At 49.5% G+C, this 17,370-nt stretch overlaps 6 protein-coding genes across 7 annotated transcripts; 3 read left to right on the top strand and 3 right to left on the bottom strand.

The window, feature by feature from the left end:
* Nucleotides 1–119: 119 nt before the first annotated feature.
* On the top strand, nt 120–3,666 carry LOC131215970 (transcription factor grauzone-like). The gene is made up of 3 exons (XM_058210366.1): nt 120–246; nt 305–1,726; nt 2,212–3,666. Exons 1-3 carry the CDS (start codon nt 139–141, stop codon nt 3,559–3,561), a joined length of 2,880 nt encoding a protein of 959 aa, XP_058066349.1. The 5' UTR covers nt 120–138; the 3' UTR covers nt 3,562–3,666.
* A 63-nt stretch (nt 3,667–3,729) lies between these two features.
* LOC131216652 (uncharacterized) lies at nt 3,730–4,653 on the bottom strand. Its single transcript, XM_058211201.1, has 2 exons — nt 4,182–4,653; nt 3,730–4,113 (listed from the first exon to the last, which is right to left on the bottom strand). The coding sequence occupies exons 1-2, from the start codon at nt 4,623–4,625 to the stop codon at nt 3,808–3,810; spliced, it is 750 nt and encodes a 249-aa protein (XP_058067184.1). The 5' UTR covers nt 4,626–4,653; the 3' UTR covers nt 3,730–3,807.
* A 198-nt stretch (nt 4,654–4,851) lies between these two features.
* Nucleotides 4,852–6,337, top strand: LOC131215969 (transcription factor grauzone-like). Its single transcript, XM_058210365.1, has 2 exons — nt 4,852–4,878; nt 4,943–6,337. The coding sequence occupies exons 1-2, from the start codon at nt 4,852–4,854 to the stop codon at nt 6,236–6,238; spliced, it is 1,323 nt and encodes a 440-aa protein (XP_058066348.1). The 3' UTR covers nt 6,239–6,337.
* Nucleotides 6,338–6,495: 158 nt separating this feature from the next.
* LOC131215513 (GDNF-inducible zinc finger protein 1-like) lies at nt 6,496–8,465 on the top strand. Its single transcript, XM_058209907.1, has 2 exons — nt 6,496–6,672; nt 6,730–8,465. The coding sequence occupies exons 1-2, from the start codon at nt 6,565–6,567 to the stop codon at nt 8,356–8,358; spliced, it is 1,737 nt and encodes a 578-aa protein (XP_058065890.1). The 5' UTR covers nt 6,496–6,564; the 3' UTR covers nt 8,359–8,465.
* On the bottom strand, nt 8,433–10,123 carry LOC131215968 (transcription factor grauzone-like). The gene is made up of 2 exons (XM_058210364.1): nt 9,962–10,123; nt 8,433–9,895 (listed from the first exon to the last, which is right to left on the bottom strand). The coding sequence occupies exons 1-2, from the start codon at nt 10,082–10,084 to the stop codon at nt 8,528–8,530; spliced, it is 1,491 nt and encodes a 496-aa protein (XP_058066347.1). The 5' UTR covers nt 10,085–10,123; the 3' UTR covers nt 8,433–8,527.
* Nucleotides 10,124–10,300: 177 nt separating this feature from the next.
* On the bottom strand, nt 10,301–11,309 carry LOC131216729 (uncharacterized). 2 transcript variants are annotated; one of them, XM_058211288.1, is made up of 4 exons: nt 11,219–11,309; nt 10,950–11,131; nt 10,677–10,876; nt 10,301–10,594 (listed from the first exon to the last, which is right to left on the bottom strand). In XM_058211288.1, the coding sequence occupies exons 1-4, from the start codon at nt 11,282–11,284 to the stop codon at nt 10,359–10,361; spliced, it is 684 nt and encodes a 227-aa protein (XP_058067271.1). In that variant the 5' UTR covers nt 11,285–11,309; the 3' UTR covers nt 10,301–10,358. The 2 variants fall into 2 exon arrangements, with proteins under 2 accessions (XP_058067271.1, XP_058067270.1); XM_058211287.1 differs by having other exon boundaries at nt 10,950–11,149; nt 11,219–11,288.
* Between the last annotated feature and the right edge of the window lie 6,061 nt (nt 11,310–17,370).

Genomic DNA, 17,370 nt, shown 5'->3' with positions numbered 1-17,370 from the left:
TTCAAGTTGCCATTGAGCTCATGCAAGAAAATATGGCTCTTGTTGTTGTGGATCTTTTGTGTATGACAGGCGCAGCGTCAACAAAAAATAGCAGTTTCTTCACAAAAACACGCAAAGCCGTGTTTGGGAAGAAATAAAATGAATGAAAAGTGTCGTCTTTGTTTGGATGGTTTTAGTTTTGCGGATGCAACATTCCTTATCGACGATACCTTCCGGAAAATGATTGAAACTGTGTTCAACTTTTCGGTTAGTGATTTGGCTCACTTTGGAATGCTCCCTCCTAATCGCTTGCTGTCCTGTGTAGATCGTTGCAGATGAAGCGCTCCCGGAAAATGTTTGCCAACGATGCCAATCGCTGGTATCGGAATTCTACACGTACAGTCTCCAGGTAGAGGCCAACCAGCAGCAGCTTTGGGTACATCTCAAAGAACGGAAAAATGAAGTGAACGAAGAGGTTAAAATTGAACCCGTGACCGAGGGCGAAATTTACGATATCGAGTTTGCGGAGGTTCCTGTTTCGGTAAAGATAGAGTCAAACGAGCCTCCCACACCGGCTGATCAAAATACTGAACGTAACGCTGATGCAGACTACCGCCCGCGAGCGAATGATTTGGACGACGAGATCGACGAAAATGATGACGATGACGACTCGGTTAGGTCTGGCCCAACGGGAATGAAACTTAGGAGGCACCGCCAAAGGATGGTGAAAACTGAAAAGCATTCCCGTGGTATTACTGCTAAGCTAAAATCGGAAGGCGATAAATCGGACACAGAGGAGATTGCTAAGCAGGAAGACGACCAGCGAATACAGGAATTTTACAAATTCGAGTGCGAGGTTTGTTCCATGAAGCTGGAAAACTTGACGCACCTCCAATCACACTACCGAAGGGAACACGCCATAAAGGGCTACATCCGCTGCTGTGATAAGCAACTATTCCGCCGGTTCCAGCTGTTGGATCACATGGCTGGTCACCAGGGAACGATCAAATGCGACATCTGCCACAAAACCTACAAAAGCAGCCGCTATCTGGCGCTGCACATGATGAAGAGTCATAGCCGCGAAGAAGACCGCCCATTTAAGTGCACCAAGTGCCGCCAGTCGTTCCACAAAGAGCATCTGCTGAAAGCCCACCAAGCGAATCACCTGGCGGAGAAGTGTCCGATCTGCGACAAAGTAGTTTCGTCGAAGTACGCACTGAAAACGCACGTCTCGCACATGCACGGAACTGACGGCAACCAGATTTGCGACGTATGTGGCAAGGAGTTTCGCACCAAGCAGGCCATGGAACGCCACATCAACGAGCATCTGGGCGTTGAGGTGGTGCAGAAAGTACAGTGCCACGTGTGCCAGCGCTGGTTCCACGGCAAGTACAATCTGAGGAAGCACATCCGGTTTATGCACATCGAAGATGGCCAAGTGTTCCGGTGCGACGTCTGTCAGCACGTGAGCCCCAACAGTCGCGCCCTGTTGGATCATAAGAAGCGTGTGCACGTGGAGGAGAAGTTCGCGTGTGAGTTTTGCGGTAAACGTTTCAAACGCAAGCTGTATCTTCGCGAGCACATTGCTTCCCACACCGGCAAGCCGCTTTACTCGTGCGATGTTTGTAGCGCCACGTTCAATTCCAATGCGAATTGCTACAACCACCGCAAAAGCAAGCATCCCGTCGAGTGGGAAGCACGGAAACAGGCGTACTTGGATGCCCAGATGAAAAGTCCCACCGACGACGCGAAAACAGAGCCGTTGTAGATAATAGCATAAGGCGCGCATGGTCTGGTGAGATGCAAAGTCGAACAATAAAAATATGCAACTTTTAATGCAAACTACACTTTTTCTAAGAATCGTCAATGTACAATTTCATTTCTCAACTTAAGTGTCAAGTTTGTACCAAAACTTTTGGCCAGTAGAGTACCACCCGCGTCGGATCCTTCCACAGTCGCCTTGTGCCTTGTGGATCCGTTGTGTACGAGCGCGGTCGACTGCGTTTTTGCAGTGCCAATGGTGCAAGAGGATATTAATGGCTAGAAAATGAATGAAAAGTGCCGACTTTGTCTGGAAACCGTGCAGTGCAACGCAGGGACATCCATTTTGAACGAAAATTTTCGCAAGAAGCTAGAAAAGGTGTTTCTGTTTAGCGTGAGTATGATTTGCAGGGTGATCAGCCCTTCCGTCGATACTTTTACAGTACACTTTTCCTCCACGTACAAACACAGATATGCGACGATGTTCTGCTGCCGGTTCAAGTTTGCCAGAGATGCGATACGGCGGTGTCCGAGTTTCATACGTACAGCCAACAGGTACGGGCGAACCAGGAGCAGCTACTCGGCCAGGTAGCGGAAGCGAATGAAGAGCTCGAAAAGGTGAAACTAGAACCTGCTTCGACAGCGCATGAGTTCTCTACCACTGAAACCAACGACGAGGATGCGAGTCCTCCGAGTCCTGAACGAGTCATACTTATGGTGGAGCCAGTGAACGATGCGGCGTGCGGTGAAGCCTCGGATTCATCTGACGAAGGAACAGGGGGTCGGCACGGCGAAACTACTCGTCTGAGTAACTCGGGAAAAAGTAAAGCCAAAGACAAATCCGATACCAACAATCTAGTGAGGCAACAGGAGAAGGATGAACGGATAAAAGAATTCTACACGTTGGAATGCGAAATATGTTCGGCGCGAATGGAGTCCTTCGCACAGCTCCAGGAGCACTACCCGCAGGAGCACGGTACGCGGTGCTACATTCGGTGCTGCAATAAGCAGTTCTTCCACCGCTACACCCTGATCGACCACATCGCCGTTCATCGGGGCACTATAAAGTGCGAATTTTGTAAGAAGAGCTACAAAACACGGCGCTACCTGGCGCTGCACATAGCCAAAAGTCACGGCAGCGAGGCGGACCGGCCGTACAAGTGCGACAAGTGTGGCGTCGGCTACCCAAAGCGGTATCTGTTGCGGGCGCACGAAATGCTGCACGTACAGGAGGAGTGCCGCATCTGCAAAAAAGTCCTTTCCAGCCATCATGCGTTGAAGGTTCATGTCGCCCAGATGCACAGCAATGATGCGAACCAGATATGTGCCACGTGTGGGAAAATGTTTCGCACGAAGCTGGCGATGGAGCGCCACATGAAGGAGCACCTGGGGCTGGATCTGGTCGAGAAAATGCAATGTCTGTTCTGCCAAAAGTGGTTCAACGGGAAATACAACCTGAAAAAGCACGTGCGCTACCTGCACTACGAGGAAGGGCAAGTGTTTCGCTGCGATGTCTGCCAGCACGAGAGCCCCAACAGCCGTGCCCTGGCTTACCACAAGCAGCGTGTGCACGTAGAGGAAAAGCACGAATGTGAGTACTGTGGAAAGCGATTCAAGCGGAGACTGTACCTTCGCGAGCACATCGCATCGCACACGGGAAAGCCACTCTACACGTGCGATATTTGCGGCGTTCAGTTCAACTCTCACGCCAACCATTTCACACACCGGAAAAACAAGCATCCCATCGAGTGGGAAACTCAAAAGCGTTTGCGATCGATACGAGAAAAGGGCCGATCGGATGATCAACCCCTCGTCACATAAATGACTCTCAAGGGCATCGCTTCGTTGGCTAGAAGCCGAACTCCTCCACCGTACTGTTAGTATTAGTTTGCGTGGTTAGTGGCGAAACTGCGGTAAACGAAACAAGATAAATAAAACAAAAAGGATTAACCACAACATCTGTATATTTTACAACTAAATCTATTGGCAAGTATAGATCCCGTATCGCCGTTCATTAGTTCTTCGGGGTCTAAACTTAAGTGAAGTGCATTGGGGCTTGCAACGCCGCTAAGCGTCATAGTTAGTGCTTTTGTGTTCGATTGGAGTACTGGACTGGGTGTCGCAGCGAGTGGCGTTAATTTCGACCGAATGGCGGTGCAAGGTCCCCATTTGTCCCTCGAATAAAATGTCATTGATAGCCTTCTTGGCCAAAAGCTGCTGCTGCCAGTGCATGCTCCGAAGTTCAACTGCCCAGGCGGCAGCTAGTATATCATTATCGTCTGGTCCTTCGTGAAGGCCCTCGCAAGCAGCTTCAACTAGATCGTTTTGTGAATCTATTTCTTCTTTCATCGTAATAGCTCGAGGTTTTTTTGCCTGTAACATTATCCGATTGATTATTGATTTATAGAATTTATGTGTTATGACTACCACAGACTACTTACTGGTTCCACCTCGATTTTGATTAAAGTACCAACGTCCTCAGCTATGCTCAGATTTACTTTACATCCCTCAGATTGCTCCGGTACGCAGTATGTATGCTCCGTTGACATTGAACCATCTTTCGATGCGTCAGAATCGAGGAAACTTATTGCTTCAAAGTACCACTGGGAAGATTCTACCGCCCGTCCGCCATAGCGTTCGGCATCGCGAATCCGTTTGAGTTCCTTCCGGAAGTTGGTCCGCAAAGAGTTTATTTTCTGCACAACGTCTACCTTCGTGGAGTCCGGATATCGTTCTCGATACTTTTCGACCAGCACCTCATACTGTTCCGCTTTCGTAACTCTGTTATTATAATCGGCACTTTTCTGGTCCCACAGGGCCGGCAATTGGCGGTAAACTTGAATAAACTCCAACATAAACTGTTTATATTCATGTTTTTTGGACATTCTGCCCAACGGCCGATGGAATATTGCACAGTGCCACAATAATATTGTGAGGCCCAAAAACAGGCAGCATAATCAGATCCTTTACTGTCACTGGGTTGTCAAGATTCCATTGTAAACAACACCGTAGTTTATTTAGTAAACTGAAATGTACTCAATTTGCCGATTATGTTTGCAAAACGTAGGTGCCGAAGGTGAGATTTCTATTCGCGATGATCAGTTTCGACCCATGCTGGATAGCGTTTTCGGTTTCGCAGTTAGTAATATGCACTTTCGGCGTGTGTTTCGCTACCACTCTAAATGAACTTTTCTTAATGTAGTTTTCAGAGCATTTGCCAACAGAAGTTTGCTCTCGGTGCTGCTCAAAAGTACGTGACTTTTACAACTTCACCCAGGAAGTGCAGTCCAATCAGGAGCGACTGGAGCGAGATTACTTGGCCGTGAGGACTGATCCACTCTCCGATAGTGCGCTCAAGGAACCAACAGAGCAGCATGACTTTTGCGTCACCGTTTGTAAGGGATCGACGTTCCCCGTTGAACCGGACAAAGCGCTACGTAATCCGCTTTCATACGAAGCTAACAGCACTACGGGTAGTGACAATGAGCTGCCAGCTGAACCCGAGGCGTGCTGCCATGAACATAATGAGCCAGAAGTACGCGCTTGTGAAGGACAGTCGGAGAAACTGCATGAGAGCGATCGGACCATACAGAAGTTCTTTAAACTATGCTGCGAATTGTGTCCCGAGGATAGTGGAAAGGACTTTGGTAGTTTCTCAAAACTTACGGCGCACTACCGCAAGACGCATGGCACACGTGGCTACCTGCGGTGCTGTGGCAAGCAGTTTTCCCGACGGTTTCGTGTGATGGAACACATAGCGCACCATCAGGGTGCAATCCGTTGCGATGTTTGTGATAAATCGTTCAGCAGCCGATCATACATGGTAGTGCACAAGCAAACCAAGCACGGATCAGGAGCCACATCGCCGCCACATCGTGACCACCGCTGTGAGAACTGCGCGGAAGCGTTCTGCTCGCGAACGCAACTTAGAGTTCACATGTTCAAGCATGAAACGAAAGCGTGCCCGGTTTGCAAGAAAACCTTCAGCGCAAGCTACATCAAAAAGCACACTACCGAAATGCACGGAGAGCGGCAGATGCTGATCTGTGATGTATGTGGGAAGCAAATGTGCACAAAACTGGCCATGAAGAGGCATATTATGCTGCACGCGGGCATCGGCACGTCGGAGAAAGTGCAATGCGGCTACTGCGCAAAGTCTGTTCAAGGGAAGCATAATCTGAAACAACACATACGCTATATGCATCTGGAAGAGGGGCAAGTGTTCCGGTGCGACATTTGCGACCATAAAAGCCCTAACAGCAAGGCGCTCCAGTACCACAAGCGGCGGGTACACGTCGAAAAAAACTTTGCCTGTGAGCAGTGTGGCAAGCGTTTTAAGCAGAAAATTTACCTCACCGAGCACCTAGCTTCGCACACGGCTCGCCGGTTGTACTCGTGCGATATTTGCGAAGCGACGTTCAATTCGAAAGCCAATTATTACAAACATCGCAAATCACGTCACGCGGCCGAGTGGAAGGCAATGAAGGAGCAACAATAAGACGAACTAAATACACCGAAAAGTACAATTGATCTTAATTTCCAAAGGCTTTTCATAAGTTCAGCCACAATAATATTGTGCCACGGTTTTGGGAAAACACTAAAGCAACACTCATTTAAACACGTTGAAAAATGGTACGTATTCTTGTGGAGAAATAAGTCGGGTGCTATAAACGACTGTGAATCGGTTGAAGTGAAGCACGCTAACCGACAACAAACGTCACAATCCGAAATGGTTTCCATTCCGAAACGAAATGCGTTTGTCGCAGTGTTTTTTAGAATCAAAATCGTGTGTTGACTTTGAACGTGATTGTTAATTTTATCAAAATGAGCTTATTGTGTAGGCTATGCTTGTGCTCGATAAGGAACAAGAGGCAGACGCCCTTGAAAAATGAACAGCTGCGCGCGATGATGGAGCGCGTCTTTTGTTTCGTGGTAAGTGGCAGCAACTACAACTTGCTACCCGAATCTGCTGCTATGATGTTGTTTCAGGTTGCCGATGAGGACCACTTTCCGGCAGAGGTTTGTTGGAAATGCTTCTGCTGGGTGCGTGACTTCAGTTGGTTCAGCCAGCGAGTGCAGGCCGTACAAGAGCTGCTGAATCGCGAATATATTTTCGGAAATACTTCCCTTGCCGAAGCATCGCACGTGAATCCTAAACGCTCCGCACTCGCCTCAGCCGATGACACCGAGATGGAAACCCGTTATTCTGGCAGCTTCATCGAAGACGACACGGTTGGTCAGGACCAAATTCGGACCACATTCTGCCCCGATATAACGCCTGAAGACGAAGAGCAGATGCATCAGCTAGATGCCGAACCTGTTTTGGAGGCTTTGGACGAAGAGAGCGACTACTTCAGCGAGGACATTGCTGCTTTGGCGGACCTTGTGAAAATGGAATCGGGTCGAAAAATCAATACATTTACGGACATCGAATCTCTTGTGGAAACGGAACATGCTAGAGACTTTGAAAAGACTATGGCCACCATGGCAACTGATTACAGACTGGAAGGTGAGCTGCTAGACGAGGTCGAGGTGCCGTCTGACGCGGATGCTCAAATCCAGACTGTGGGCAAAGAAAATGGACCAGCAAAACCTAAGCCTGGCACCCGTCCCATTCGCACTTTGCCTATAGTACCTCGTGACGAGCTACCTCGTAGCGAGCACGATAGTGACGCTCTAATTAAGCAGTTTTTGGAATACAAATGCGAACTGTGCCCGAACCCTGAGCAACAAAGGTCATATGACACCTTCTACGATTTGCGGCTACACTACGAGGAAGTGCATGACACGCCCGGTTACATGCGCTGTTGTAACCGAAAGTTTCACCGCCGGAACTGGTTAAAAGAGCATATCAATCATCACCTAGGTCTATATCGCTGTAAAACGTGCGACAAACTTTTTAGCGCGCAAAGAACCCTGCGCTGGCATGAGGAGAACATGCACAAGGAGGTGGACTGGCTACCTGAGCCCGAGGAGCGAACATTTGAGTGTGGCACGTGTGGGTACACGTGCACCAACGCAAAGGCACTGTCAAGCCACAAGCAAAGTCATAAAAAAAAACCGTGCCCCCTTTGTAAGAATCTCTATAACGCCAATTCGCTCAAAACGCACATGCAAAACATGCACGACGTAGGTGACCTATTGATTTGTGAGATGTGTGGCCATAGAAGTTATTCGAAGCAGAGAATGGATAAACACAAGATGCTTACCCACGGCATCGTGGGCAATGACAAACATGTCGTCGTGAATTGCCGGTATTGCGGAAAAGCTTTCCAGCGGGCAGAGCGTTTAAGGGCCCACATCATTTTCAACCACACCCAAAAGGGGCAGACTTTTCAGTGCGACATTTGTGGCCGAAACTACCCCAACAGCAGAGCGCTTTACGAGCACAAAACTAGAATTCATTCGACCAAGAGTTTCCCGTGCGAGTACTGCGGAAAGGTGTTCGGTCGAAAGATCTACCTTAGCGATCACCTGTCCACCCATACGGGCATTCGGAAGTACGAGTGCAAAATTTGCGGCGTGAAGTACAGTTCGCGGGGAAACATCGCCAACCACCGGAAAAGGAAGCACCCGGAACTGGTGAAACGTGAAAAGGATGCACCCGGAACGAAATGAAAGGCAGTAAAGGTGTAGAAACAGTGCGCCGTATGGTCGTACATTCTGTTTGATAAGTTTTAGTTTTAGTGAACCAAGTGTAACCTAAATAAACTGTACAATCTCTATGCCGCTGAGATCTTGGTCGTTATGTGTAACGTAGCGTTCCGTCACGGGCGATCACCTCGCCTCATCCACTCGCCTCTTGCTGCAGGAGCTTCCGCCGGGCTTCCCACTCGACCGGATGTTTGTTTTTCCGATGCGAGTACTTGTTCGCGTTGGAGTTGAACGTTGCGCCGCAAATTTCGCACGAGTAAAGCGGTTTGCCAGTGTGCAGCGCAATGTGCTCCTTCAGATAGAGCTGCCGCTTGAACCGCTTGCCACAAACTTCGCACGCGAACCGTTCCCCAACGTGTACGCGCTGCTTGTGGTTTGCCATGGCCCGGCTGTTGGGACTCTCGTGGGAACACAGGTCACACTTGAACGTCTGGCCCGCCTCGTTGTGTACCAGCTGCACGTGAACCTTCAGGGCCCGCTTGCTGCGGTGCCACTTGGAGCACAGAGTGCACTGCACTTGCTCCGTCGGGTCGATGCCCAGGTGTAGGTTGACGTGTCTGTCGAACGCTTGCCGGGTCCGGAACTCCTTTCCGCAGCTATCGCATATGAGGTTTTCCCGCTTGCCGTGAATGTTGACCATGTGTACGCGGAGGGATAGGCTGCTCGCCAGCAGCTTGCCGCAGATTTCACAGTTCACCCGCACGTGCGTTACCATGTGTGCTTTCAGATGACATTCCAGGGCGTAGGATTGATGGCACTGAGCGCACTTATATGGCCGGTCCTCTGCCTTCCCGTGCTTTCGGCTGTTGTGCACCTGCAAGTAGCTGCGGGTGCTGAAACTCTTGTTGCAGATATCGCATCGGACCATGCTCGATCCGACGTGGAACGATAAGTGCTCAAGCAAGCGGTACCGACTGCTAAAGGTTCGCCCGCAACAATTTATGTATCCCTGCACCTTGTGATGCTTGTGGTAGTGATTTTTCAGCGACGTAAAGCAGTCCAGTTTCTCGTGGCACAGTTCGCACTTCATTTCGTAGAACTCCTGCAAACGCCGGTTTTGCTCTTCGAAGCCTTCCTTGATGCTCGTTCGGGTTGACTCTTGCTGGCGGTCGGCTTTCGCATCGTTCAACTTTAGTCGCTTCGCCCTTCGCCGGGGCATTATCGGATCCGTTTCGGGTTCCTCATCGCTAACGGTACATTCACTCGGTGGCGTGCTGTTTCGGCCGGAAGCTTCAGCCATTGGATCACCATCATTCGGTTCCCCCTTCACGGCGGCGGGCTGCGTTTCGTCATCCTCCAACAGCTCGATCGGCTGCTCGAAGTCTTCATAGTCCATCAAAGGGGCCTCCAGTTTGACCGTTTCGAAACATTCCCCCTTCTGCACACTTCCGCTCCACAGCAAGTCCTGATTCTGCCTCACCTGCTCGTGATATGCGTGAAAGTCCGCCACCTTCGCATCACACCCTTCGCATATAACATTCAATGTGTCCATCGGCACGATCTGCAAGCATACGGGAACATGTTCAGGGAATGTCCGAAAGAATGCTTCGTTGCAAAGTGTCCTCACCGGAAAGTTGAATATCACCGTCATTTTTTCGCGTACATCCTTATCGTCGACGGAGAAGTATTGGTCGTTTTCTTCAATTTCAGTCAAACATAACCGACATTTATAACCTTTTTCACCACCCATCGTTCCAAGAACTGCGAAAAGAAGGACCAAAGCTCCAAATTTCTTACTGCCGCTTTCGCGACCACAAACAAATAACAGTGAGAAGAGTTGTCTCACTTAAGTGAGAATTTTTTTTACTGTTGCTCATTCTCGCCGTCCCACTCACCAGTCATCGGAAAGAGCGAAAGGCCATGAAACCGGCGAAGAAAATTGTTTCAAGCCAATGGATTCGTTGTTAACGGCTACACTTTATTTCATGATACAACATTTCTATTGCTACCTCGCAACCGGGCCTCTAAGGCCACGATTTTTTCGCCTCGTGGCCACGGTACTTCTGTTTGTACTTTAATCCGGTCACGATTGTTGAGCTTTTCGGGAATGCCGACTTTCCTCCGAACATCGTGTCCGTCTCCGGATGAAAGCGTACGCCTTCCTGTTGTATGTGCAGATTTTCCGGTAAGTCCATGCTACCGATTAAATCCAACGGAAGTCTGGTATCGATCGGTGTTTGATAGAAAACAAGGGCATCATCTGTTACGGGAGGGAGTAGAAAATGTAATCAGCGAGGAGTACCAAAGTTACTCGCATTTTCCTCCTGCGGTGGACTACCTACCAACGGTGTGGACTTCGTGTAGCAACGAATTCGGTACGGAATGGCCAAAGGTTTCGCTACACGCGGCCAAAAAGGCAAACTTTTGCTCGAGTCCACTAAATGATCGCTTTTCATCGGTGATCCCTTGCGCTTTAGCTAATGATTGCAGTTGTTCGCTTACGTTGTGTGGCGGAGAGTATGGCTTTACTGCTCGGAGATACCTACAGCAAAACGAGACGGTAGAGACATAAAATAAATCCGTCTAATCCAAACTAACGCTGTCAATGTACTTACCCTCGGCTAGAAAGAGATTGCGCTACGGATTCAAATCGTTTGCCTTCGAAAAGTGCACCCTGTTCTTCAATTTCCGCGCGCATAGCCGCTGCTTTTGCCTGATTCGCATCGCGATCCGTAACTGCCGGCTTCTTGATAGGTTTGACACGGTTCGAGCTGGCGTACCGTCGTGGAGTAACATTCTGAAAGAACCCAGTAAGCTATGAGGACCGATCGAAATTATTCTTTACCAAGCAGTGAGATATTCGGCATGTTCGTTGCTTGCGCACCGTAAATGTGTTGCAAATATTCCTAATACTTTTTACAGCGATAATCGAACGAACTATTCCTGCCATGGCAAAACACTAGAAACCAAAGACTGACAACATCGGCAGAGTGAGTAGAACTGTCAAAGTGAATCGAAAAATGTGTTGTGTCTCATTCTCCATATTATTTACATCGTTCCTTATACTCTTTTCAAATGAAGCTTGCGAAAATCTTTGCTTTTTTGGATTGATTCTTTAAAGCATTTCATTCATGTTCCATTCACAATAATCATATTCATATTCAATGTTGTAATAAGGACGATGATTATCCCTGAAAGCGTCTCATAGGCACTCATTTTAGTGCACTCACTCAAAGGGTTTCATTCGATGCTCAACTCGCTTCGCTCGCGGTTGCTCGTTGGCGTTTTGAGGAAAATGAAAATTTATACAGTGTGCAAATTGCCGTCAAATTAGTGTCTCTATCGTGCGTTTAAACTGCAGTGTTTGCTAGCCATGTGTATTTGGCGTAAGTGCGAGTTTTTTTTGTTTCTTTCTGTTAACGAACGATTGCAGACGGAACGCTCCGCAGAGAGCAGGATTGAACCAGATAACGGAGCATTAGTCGAACTAATAGCAGGAGACGTAGTGTTGGAAAGAAAATGGTGATTGGTTGAAAACAAGAAAAAAAACGTCGGCACCCGTTGCGAATGCTGACGAAAAATGTAACGGTTCCAAAACGTACATTTTCTAGCTTATGCTTGCCGCAGCCTCAACAAAGTTTCACAGCTTGCTGTGTGTTGGTAAAGCGACAGTGACGTACTTGAAGCTGGGGGAAAACAAAAAAACTACTCGCAGCAGCCCGATCAAACAACACGAAGCGAATGGGTTGCATGTGTAAGTGCGTGGTGCGTTGTGTAGTGATATATGTTCCATGCCCGTGCGGAGAGAAAGAAAATCACTGATTCAGAGTTGAAGTTTGCGTTTTCTCTCGTCTCCTGGATGCTTAGCATCTAATCTCACGCATGGCCCCGCCTGCCATACGCCATCATTCATCTGTTGCCTGCCTGCCTGCCGGTCCGTGTGTCCGGGGGTCGACTTTGTTTAAAATGCGTGCGTGCGTGCAAACGCGTGCGCGCGCGCGTGCCCACTCTTTTCACTGCAACTCGTGACATTTTACGCGCTACCATCCATCCCCTTTTAAATGGCAGTTGCTAGCGACTTAGGTCATGTAATGTAACCAGAGCTTTATTTAACACTAGATCATGCCAGGTGGTTTTTAAGCAATATTTGTGTTTTTTACTAACAAAAAGCACAATTGAACCAACCTCATTGCTGACCAACTGTTCTCGGCGTTCGATGAGTCAAGAAACGGCGAGAACGGCTGACAGCGGGTCCAGGAAGCGAGAGAGCGAGAGAAAGCGATTCTAGCCTCGCGCCAGCATGTAAGAGTGTTTGTGTTTGGCATAATTAATTCTTCCTTCACAAAAGAGAGCATCTCGGTGGGGAACGCATTGCGCGAGTTTGTCGCTTGCGGTGTGTAGATAATATTTTAAACGATGCCTTCTAGTAACTGGCTGTCTGCAGCTGCAGCCGAAAACATAAGCGAGATCGGAAGGAGAGTCCGGCCGGCAAAGGTACAATGTTGCCGTTGTTTGACCGCTGAAATGGTGCATTTCGAGAGGGATGCTGAGAAAGTGAACTAACCGAAGAGAGCATATACCTGCTGCCTCCGCGGAACTCTGCCCGATCACACGCTCTACGGCGCTCGCTTCCCCGGGGGTGCTGCCGATCGATCGTTCATACCTTCCCCACGGTGGCTCGCGCCTCCTCGCAAAAGACGAGGCTTGACGGGGTAGTGAAAAAAATGAGGCTATTACGTTTGGTCGAGCAGCGCATTAGCGCGGAAGGGACAGGTGACGGCAGGGACAGAGATAGAGCAACATCAGAGAAGCATTGCGGTTCGCGTTCTCTCTCCCGTGAGGTCCTCTCTTTCGTAGCAGCACACACACAGCCGCACGTAGCTATCGACCGTGGAATGCACGAGGAAAAGAGTAGCGAGCGTTTAAAAGGGTTCCCAATACATGCTCAGCAGGCGGTGATCGCCGATGGAGAGTCAAGCGCTCCGTAGCGAAGGCAACACACCACACTCAACCCGACCAGCCAATTGGGAACGAAAAGCAGTCAATAGCGGTGGCACCAGAAACCGTTCCGCCGCGAGCCTGGCGATTAGCCGCTTCGTCCCGCTGTGTGTTGTGCTTGTGCAGCTCGTGCAGCTCTGGTTATCTTTACCTCACGCTTCGCTCGCTGTGGCACTGATCGCGTGTTGAAGAAGTACACTTTCTAAATATAATTGAACACTAATCGTGATTCGCGTGCAGTGCGGTCGGTAGTTGTCCCTCGCCGAGTGTCCGTAATCGGTGTGAGCGCTAGGTTGGTTCCCGTAATCGAACCTGTTCCAATCAAGCAGTATGTAGCATCCTGGGTTAGATGGCAAGGCAGATTTTTTCTTCGGTCGAGCGAAAAATGCGTGCCTTCGTGGAAGACCGTCTTGAAGAATCTCTCTCTCTCTCTCTCTGTCGCCATTGTATTCTCTATTCCATTCTCTCGCTCTCTTTTTCTCTCGGTATCTATTCAACTGTTCGTTTGGGCATGAGCGCGCGTGAGTGTGGGTAAGAGTGGCGTTTAGTCCCGCCAGTGACGTTTCTGCAAGGGCCGGACAAACCAATTGATTGGAGCGCCATCGTCGTCACTCCGTGTCTTTTTGCTTTCTCTGCGTACTGCACGGACTCTAGTAGGTGTATGCGTGTGCTAGGAGCTCGGGGGAGAAATAAAAGCTACGTGCCAGAGCGGGCATGTGTGTGCGTAGCTTCCACGAAGTTTTTATCGTTTACGCAGGACACAGCGTACGCATGGTTGATTTAAACGGTGGTTACCAAATTTGAATCCACCAACCTCAGAACAAGTGATACGAGTTGGCTACGGATCGATCAGTGTGTTGGGAAGAAGAAACAGGAAAAGGTACCTCTCGCAGCGAACGGGGTAGGATTGTTTCCGTGTTGTGCGAGAGCGTGGTCTGTTGTGGCCACACGACCACTATCATCGCCCGCCATCACTTCGTCGATCCCGGTGCACCGCGCCATTCAGATGGCGTTGATTCGCACTCTTATTCGCTCTTTGGCTCGTGCATGTGCATTCTCAGATCGGTCAATTGACGACGGAGGAGCGCATAAAGTAAAACACGAAACAGTTCGACCACTCACTTTGACCCGTTCCCGGCTCGCATCCTTTCCTCTGTTCTCGCGCTCTCTCTCGCTCTCTTTTCATCGTTTGACGTTAGCACACTTTTCGAACTGAAAAATGCATGGCAAAACAAAGTAGAAGCGCGTTTAACGCACCAAATCACGGCTCTCGGCACCGCAGGTTCCAAAGGGTTTTTAGTAGGCATTGAATGTGTTAGCTGCTTGCGGGCGCATTGTGAACCGTCAACCTTGTGTGTGCTCTCCGCGCGCACTAAAAGTGAGTGAGTGAGCGAGTGTGACCGAACGGTGTTGTAGGTATTATTATTGGCCCTATTCGGTCGTGATGCTGTGGCCCCGCTCCGGCTCCGTGTTCTGCTCCGGCGATGTCGCAACAACGATGCCGCGCATAAACAACGGTTTCTGTGTAGCACCCCGCATACCGTCTTTTCACTTTTCGCTGTTTTCGGGCGAGATAGCGATTCGTGCGTTGTTTGACGTAACCACACTGTAATTAGTTGGACGAAAACAGAAAAAAAACAAATGTTACAGCGCAGCAAGAGTTGCCTTCGAAGTTGCGGTCGATCCGGTGTGTCCCTCTGAAGGCACTGTGCGAGTGTATGCGAGAGCGAACATGCGCCTGTATGCGTGGTTTGTATATTGCTGGTGCACCACGGAAAGCAAAGGATGCCATGTTGGTGGTAGTGGTGGTACGCCAGATGCAACAAAAGAGTGCGCTGAGAGCAGCTTCTCTCCTGGTGTGTGCTGTGTGAGATAGTGTGCGTTGGAAACTGTGGGTCCGTGCGATTTGAAATCTTCTTTTCGTATCCTTTCTAGCCGATGGATTGCTTCGATTGCTGAATCGAACAGGACCCGAAATCCGGCTTAGGATGTTGGGAGTTTAATCGAGAAACGTCTTCTCTCGCTCATCCGGCAACATTCAGTTACAGCTGCCGAGAAGAAACGGGAGCGCGCATATTGCTCGGTGTTCTCGTTTGAACGAGATGTGAGAGAAGCTCGATATAATTACTGGAGGTTCAGAAAAATTAGTTGAGAGTTTTACACTTTGCCACTCTCTCGTTTCGTCTCTACGCTATCCGGAAGTAAGCGTGAATGCTGTAACATCGCTGCGATTTACGAGGAAAAAATATGCTCGTGAGTGAGGAGTGCGTAAAGCACATAACATCTTTATGAAATGCCATCCTTTTACATCGGATATGCAGCATGAAACGATGCTGGACGTTTCAGTTCATCTCGACACGATATAACGACTGTTTGAAATCGTGAGACCTCAAGCTAGCCAAGCATGTTGGAAAAGAGCGAACCGAGAGAGAGATAGAGAGAGAGCGAGTCTATTTAACGCCGGAGCTGATTGTCGGCAATAAGATGATTGTGTGATAAACGTTCACCTCGCGTCGCCGATGCGCATAGATAATAAGAAATTCGTTTCCCTAAACCCATGTTGCGCCTGTAGCAGTGTGTCGCGGAAAGCGAGTCCGCGGACCAGATGGTACGCACACGCTCACGGGCGCTGCGCTCGAAGGTACGGAGCAATCAGTTCGCCCCGCCACACACAACCAAACCGAAGGGTTCTTTCGAAGCGATGTTCTTCCTTTTGCCATTCTGTGTCCTTTTCGGCCGACTAGAGCAGGGGTGTTTAGTGGTAGTAGCAGTGGCCATGAGCAGTCCTCGGCAAAAGCGAATCGTTTTTTGATTATTGCACCCAATCGCACCACAGTCGTCGATGACGTTTCGCGAAATTGTGCGTCGTGTGTGCGCGGGACGTGTGGCTGTGTGAGTGGAAGGGTAATTTAAAATGTTGATTGAATTTAATTTGTGCCGTTACGCGCGCGCGTCCAGATAAGATTAGTTTGTGAAAATCGCGGCCTGACGTTGGCGGGTTTTGATGGGGTGTTAGTGAGCACGGATGAACGATGATGGCTCTATATTGTTTTGTGTTGGGTGTTGGGTGAGAGAGAGAGAGCGGGCGAAAGAGTTAAAGACATGAGACTTTCTGTGGTACATGTTTGTTGCGAGAGGAATTGATCATAGCGCGCCCATAGTTGCTCGACACAACAGGGTCGTAATCACCACCACCACCAGTGCGGTGCGAAGAGACTGCTAAGTAGGCTATTGCTATTGTAAGCCACATTACACAGCACCCGTGGGTGAAGGAACACATAGCGCCCCGCTGTTGGTTTGGTGCGTACGAAGCTCTGTAATGCGTTGTTGCCAATGTTGTAATGATCTTGAGAAACGATCCAGTAACAACCAGCGGCACGCGCGCACGCATACCGCGAAAGGAGCAACCTATCAAAATTCAAATGCCGTGTTTGGTGCGTTGCTCTGCCCTTCTTACCCACAGGGCGCGCGCGCGTGTGTGCGTGGTGATTAGCGAGTGTTCGTGGTACCAACTCACGCACACACGGGCGTGCTGTTGGGGGGTCCGTCGTCGACGCGATCGACCTTCTCGAATTTGGCGCAGCCACTGTGTGTGCCGTGTGGCCGTGTGGTGGCGTACGCGAGCGCATTCATCCCCCCCACCGCCGGTAACAGTGTCGCCGCGAGTCGTGGGGGGACACGGCCTGGCCTGGCCCGCTCGGTAGTGGTTGTTCATCGATTTGTGTAACACTTTCTACCATTGGCCCGTCGCACTCGAACGCCACCAACAACACACAGTCCGCTCTATCTTCTCTTCCGCGCAGCAGTGTTTAGTCACCAGCAGCAGAACTGAAAATTTTGTGTGTTAACGTGTGGTGTAAAGTGTTTGTTTTTCGGAGAGCCCCCAAGGATCAAGGACAGTGAAAAGCCAAACGCCAAAAAAGTAAAAGGATGGTAGTGAAAATGTAGCAGAGACACCACGAAGACGACATGTGATTGTGCGATACTTTGTTCTCGTTTCGCTCGTCCACCAACGAACGCAGCAAGCCTTTGCCGAGC

This window comes from Anopheles bellator, chromosome 1, assembly GCF_943735745.2.
Source record: "Anopheles bellator chromosome 1, idAnoBellAS_SP24_06.2, whole genome shotgun sequence".
Lineage (NCBI taxonomy): Eukaryota > Metazoa > Arthropoda > Insecta > Diptera > Culicidae > Anopheles > Anopheles bellator.
This window is presented reverse-complemented; position numbering and strand designations above follow the sequence as displayed.

Excerpts from the sequence above, each read along its gene's own strand:
- LOC131215970 (XM_058210366.1), top strand. The coding sequence starts at position 139 with ATGAATGAAAAGTGTCGTCTTTGTTTGGATGGTTTTAGTTTTGCGGAT. Across the intron at positions 247-304 it reads AAACTGTGTTCAACTTTTCG|ATCGTTGCAGATGAAGCGCT; the intron begins GTTAGTGATTTG and ends TGTCCTGTGTAG. Across the intron at positions 1,727-2,211 it reads TGAAAAGTCCCACCGACGAC|ATATGCGACGATGTTCTGCT; the intron begins GCGAAAACAGAG and ends GTACAAACACAG.
- LOC131216652 (XM_058211201.1), bottom strand. The coding sequence starts at position 4,625 with ATGTCCAAAAAACATGAATATAAACAGTTTATGTTGGAGTTTATTCAA. Across the intron at positions 4,114-4,181 it reads TCAAAATCGAGGTGGAACCA|GCAAAAAAACCTCGAGCTAT; the intron begins GTAAGTAGTCTG and ends ATAATGTTACAG.
- LOC131215969 (XM_058210365.1), top strand. The coding sequence starts at position 4,852 with ATGCTGGATAGCGTTTTCGGTTTCGCA. Across the intron at positions 4,879-4,942 it reads ATAGCGTTTTCGGTTTCGCA|TTTTCAGAGCATTTGCCAAC; the intron begins GTTAGTAATATG and ends TTCTTAATGTAG.
- LOC131215513 (XM_058209907.1), top strand. The coding sequence starts at position 6,565 with ATGAGCTTATTGTGTAGGCTATGCTTGTGCTCGATAAGGAACAAGAGG. Across the intron at positions 6,673-6,729 it reads AGCGCGTCTTTTGTTTCGTG|GTTGCCGATGAGGACCACTT; the intron begins GTAAGTGGCAGC and ends ATGTTGTTTCAG.
- LOC131215968 (XM_058210364.1), bottom strand. The coding sequence starts at position 10,084 with ATGGGTGGTGAAAAAGGTTATAAATGTCGGTTATGTTTGACTGAAATT. Across the intron at positions 9,896-9,961 it reads CGGTGATATTCAACTTTCCG|ATCGTGCCGATGGACACATT; the intron begins GTGAGGACACTT and ends GTATGCTTGCAG.
- LOC131216729 (XM_058211287.1), bottom strand. The coding sequence starts at position 11,284 with ATGGCAGGAATAGTTCGTTCGATTATCGCTGTAAAAAGTATTAGGAAT. Across the intron at positions 11,150-11,218 it reads ATATTTGCAACACATTTACG|CTTACTGGGTTCTTTCAGAA; the intron begins GTGCGCAAGCAA and ends CGGTCCTCATAG. Across the intron at positions 10,877-10,949 it reads CAATCTCTTTCTAGCCGAGG|GTATCTCCGAGCAGTAAAGC; the intron begins GTAAGTACATTG and ends GTTTTGCTGTAG.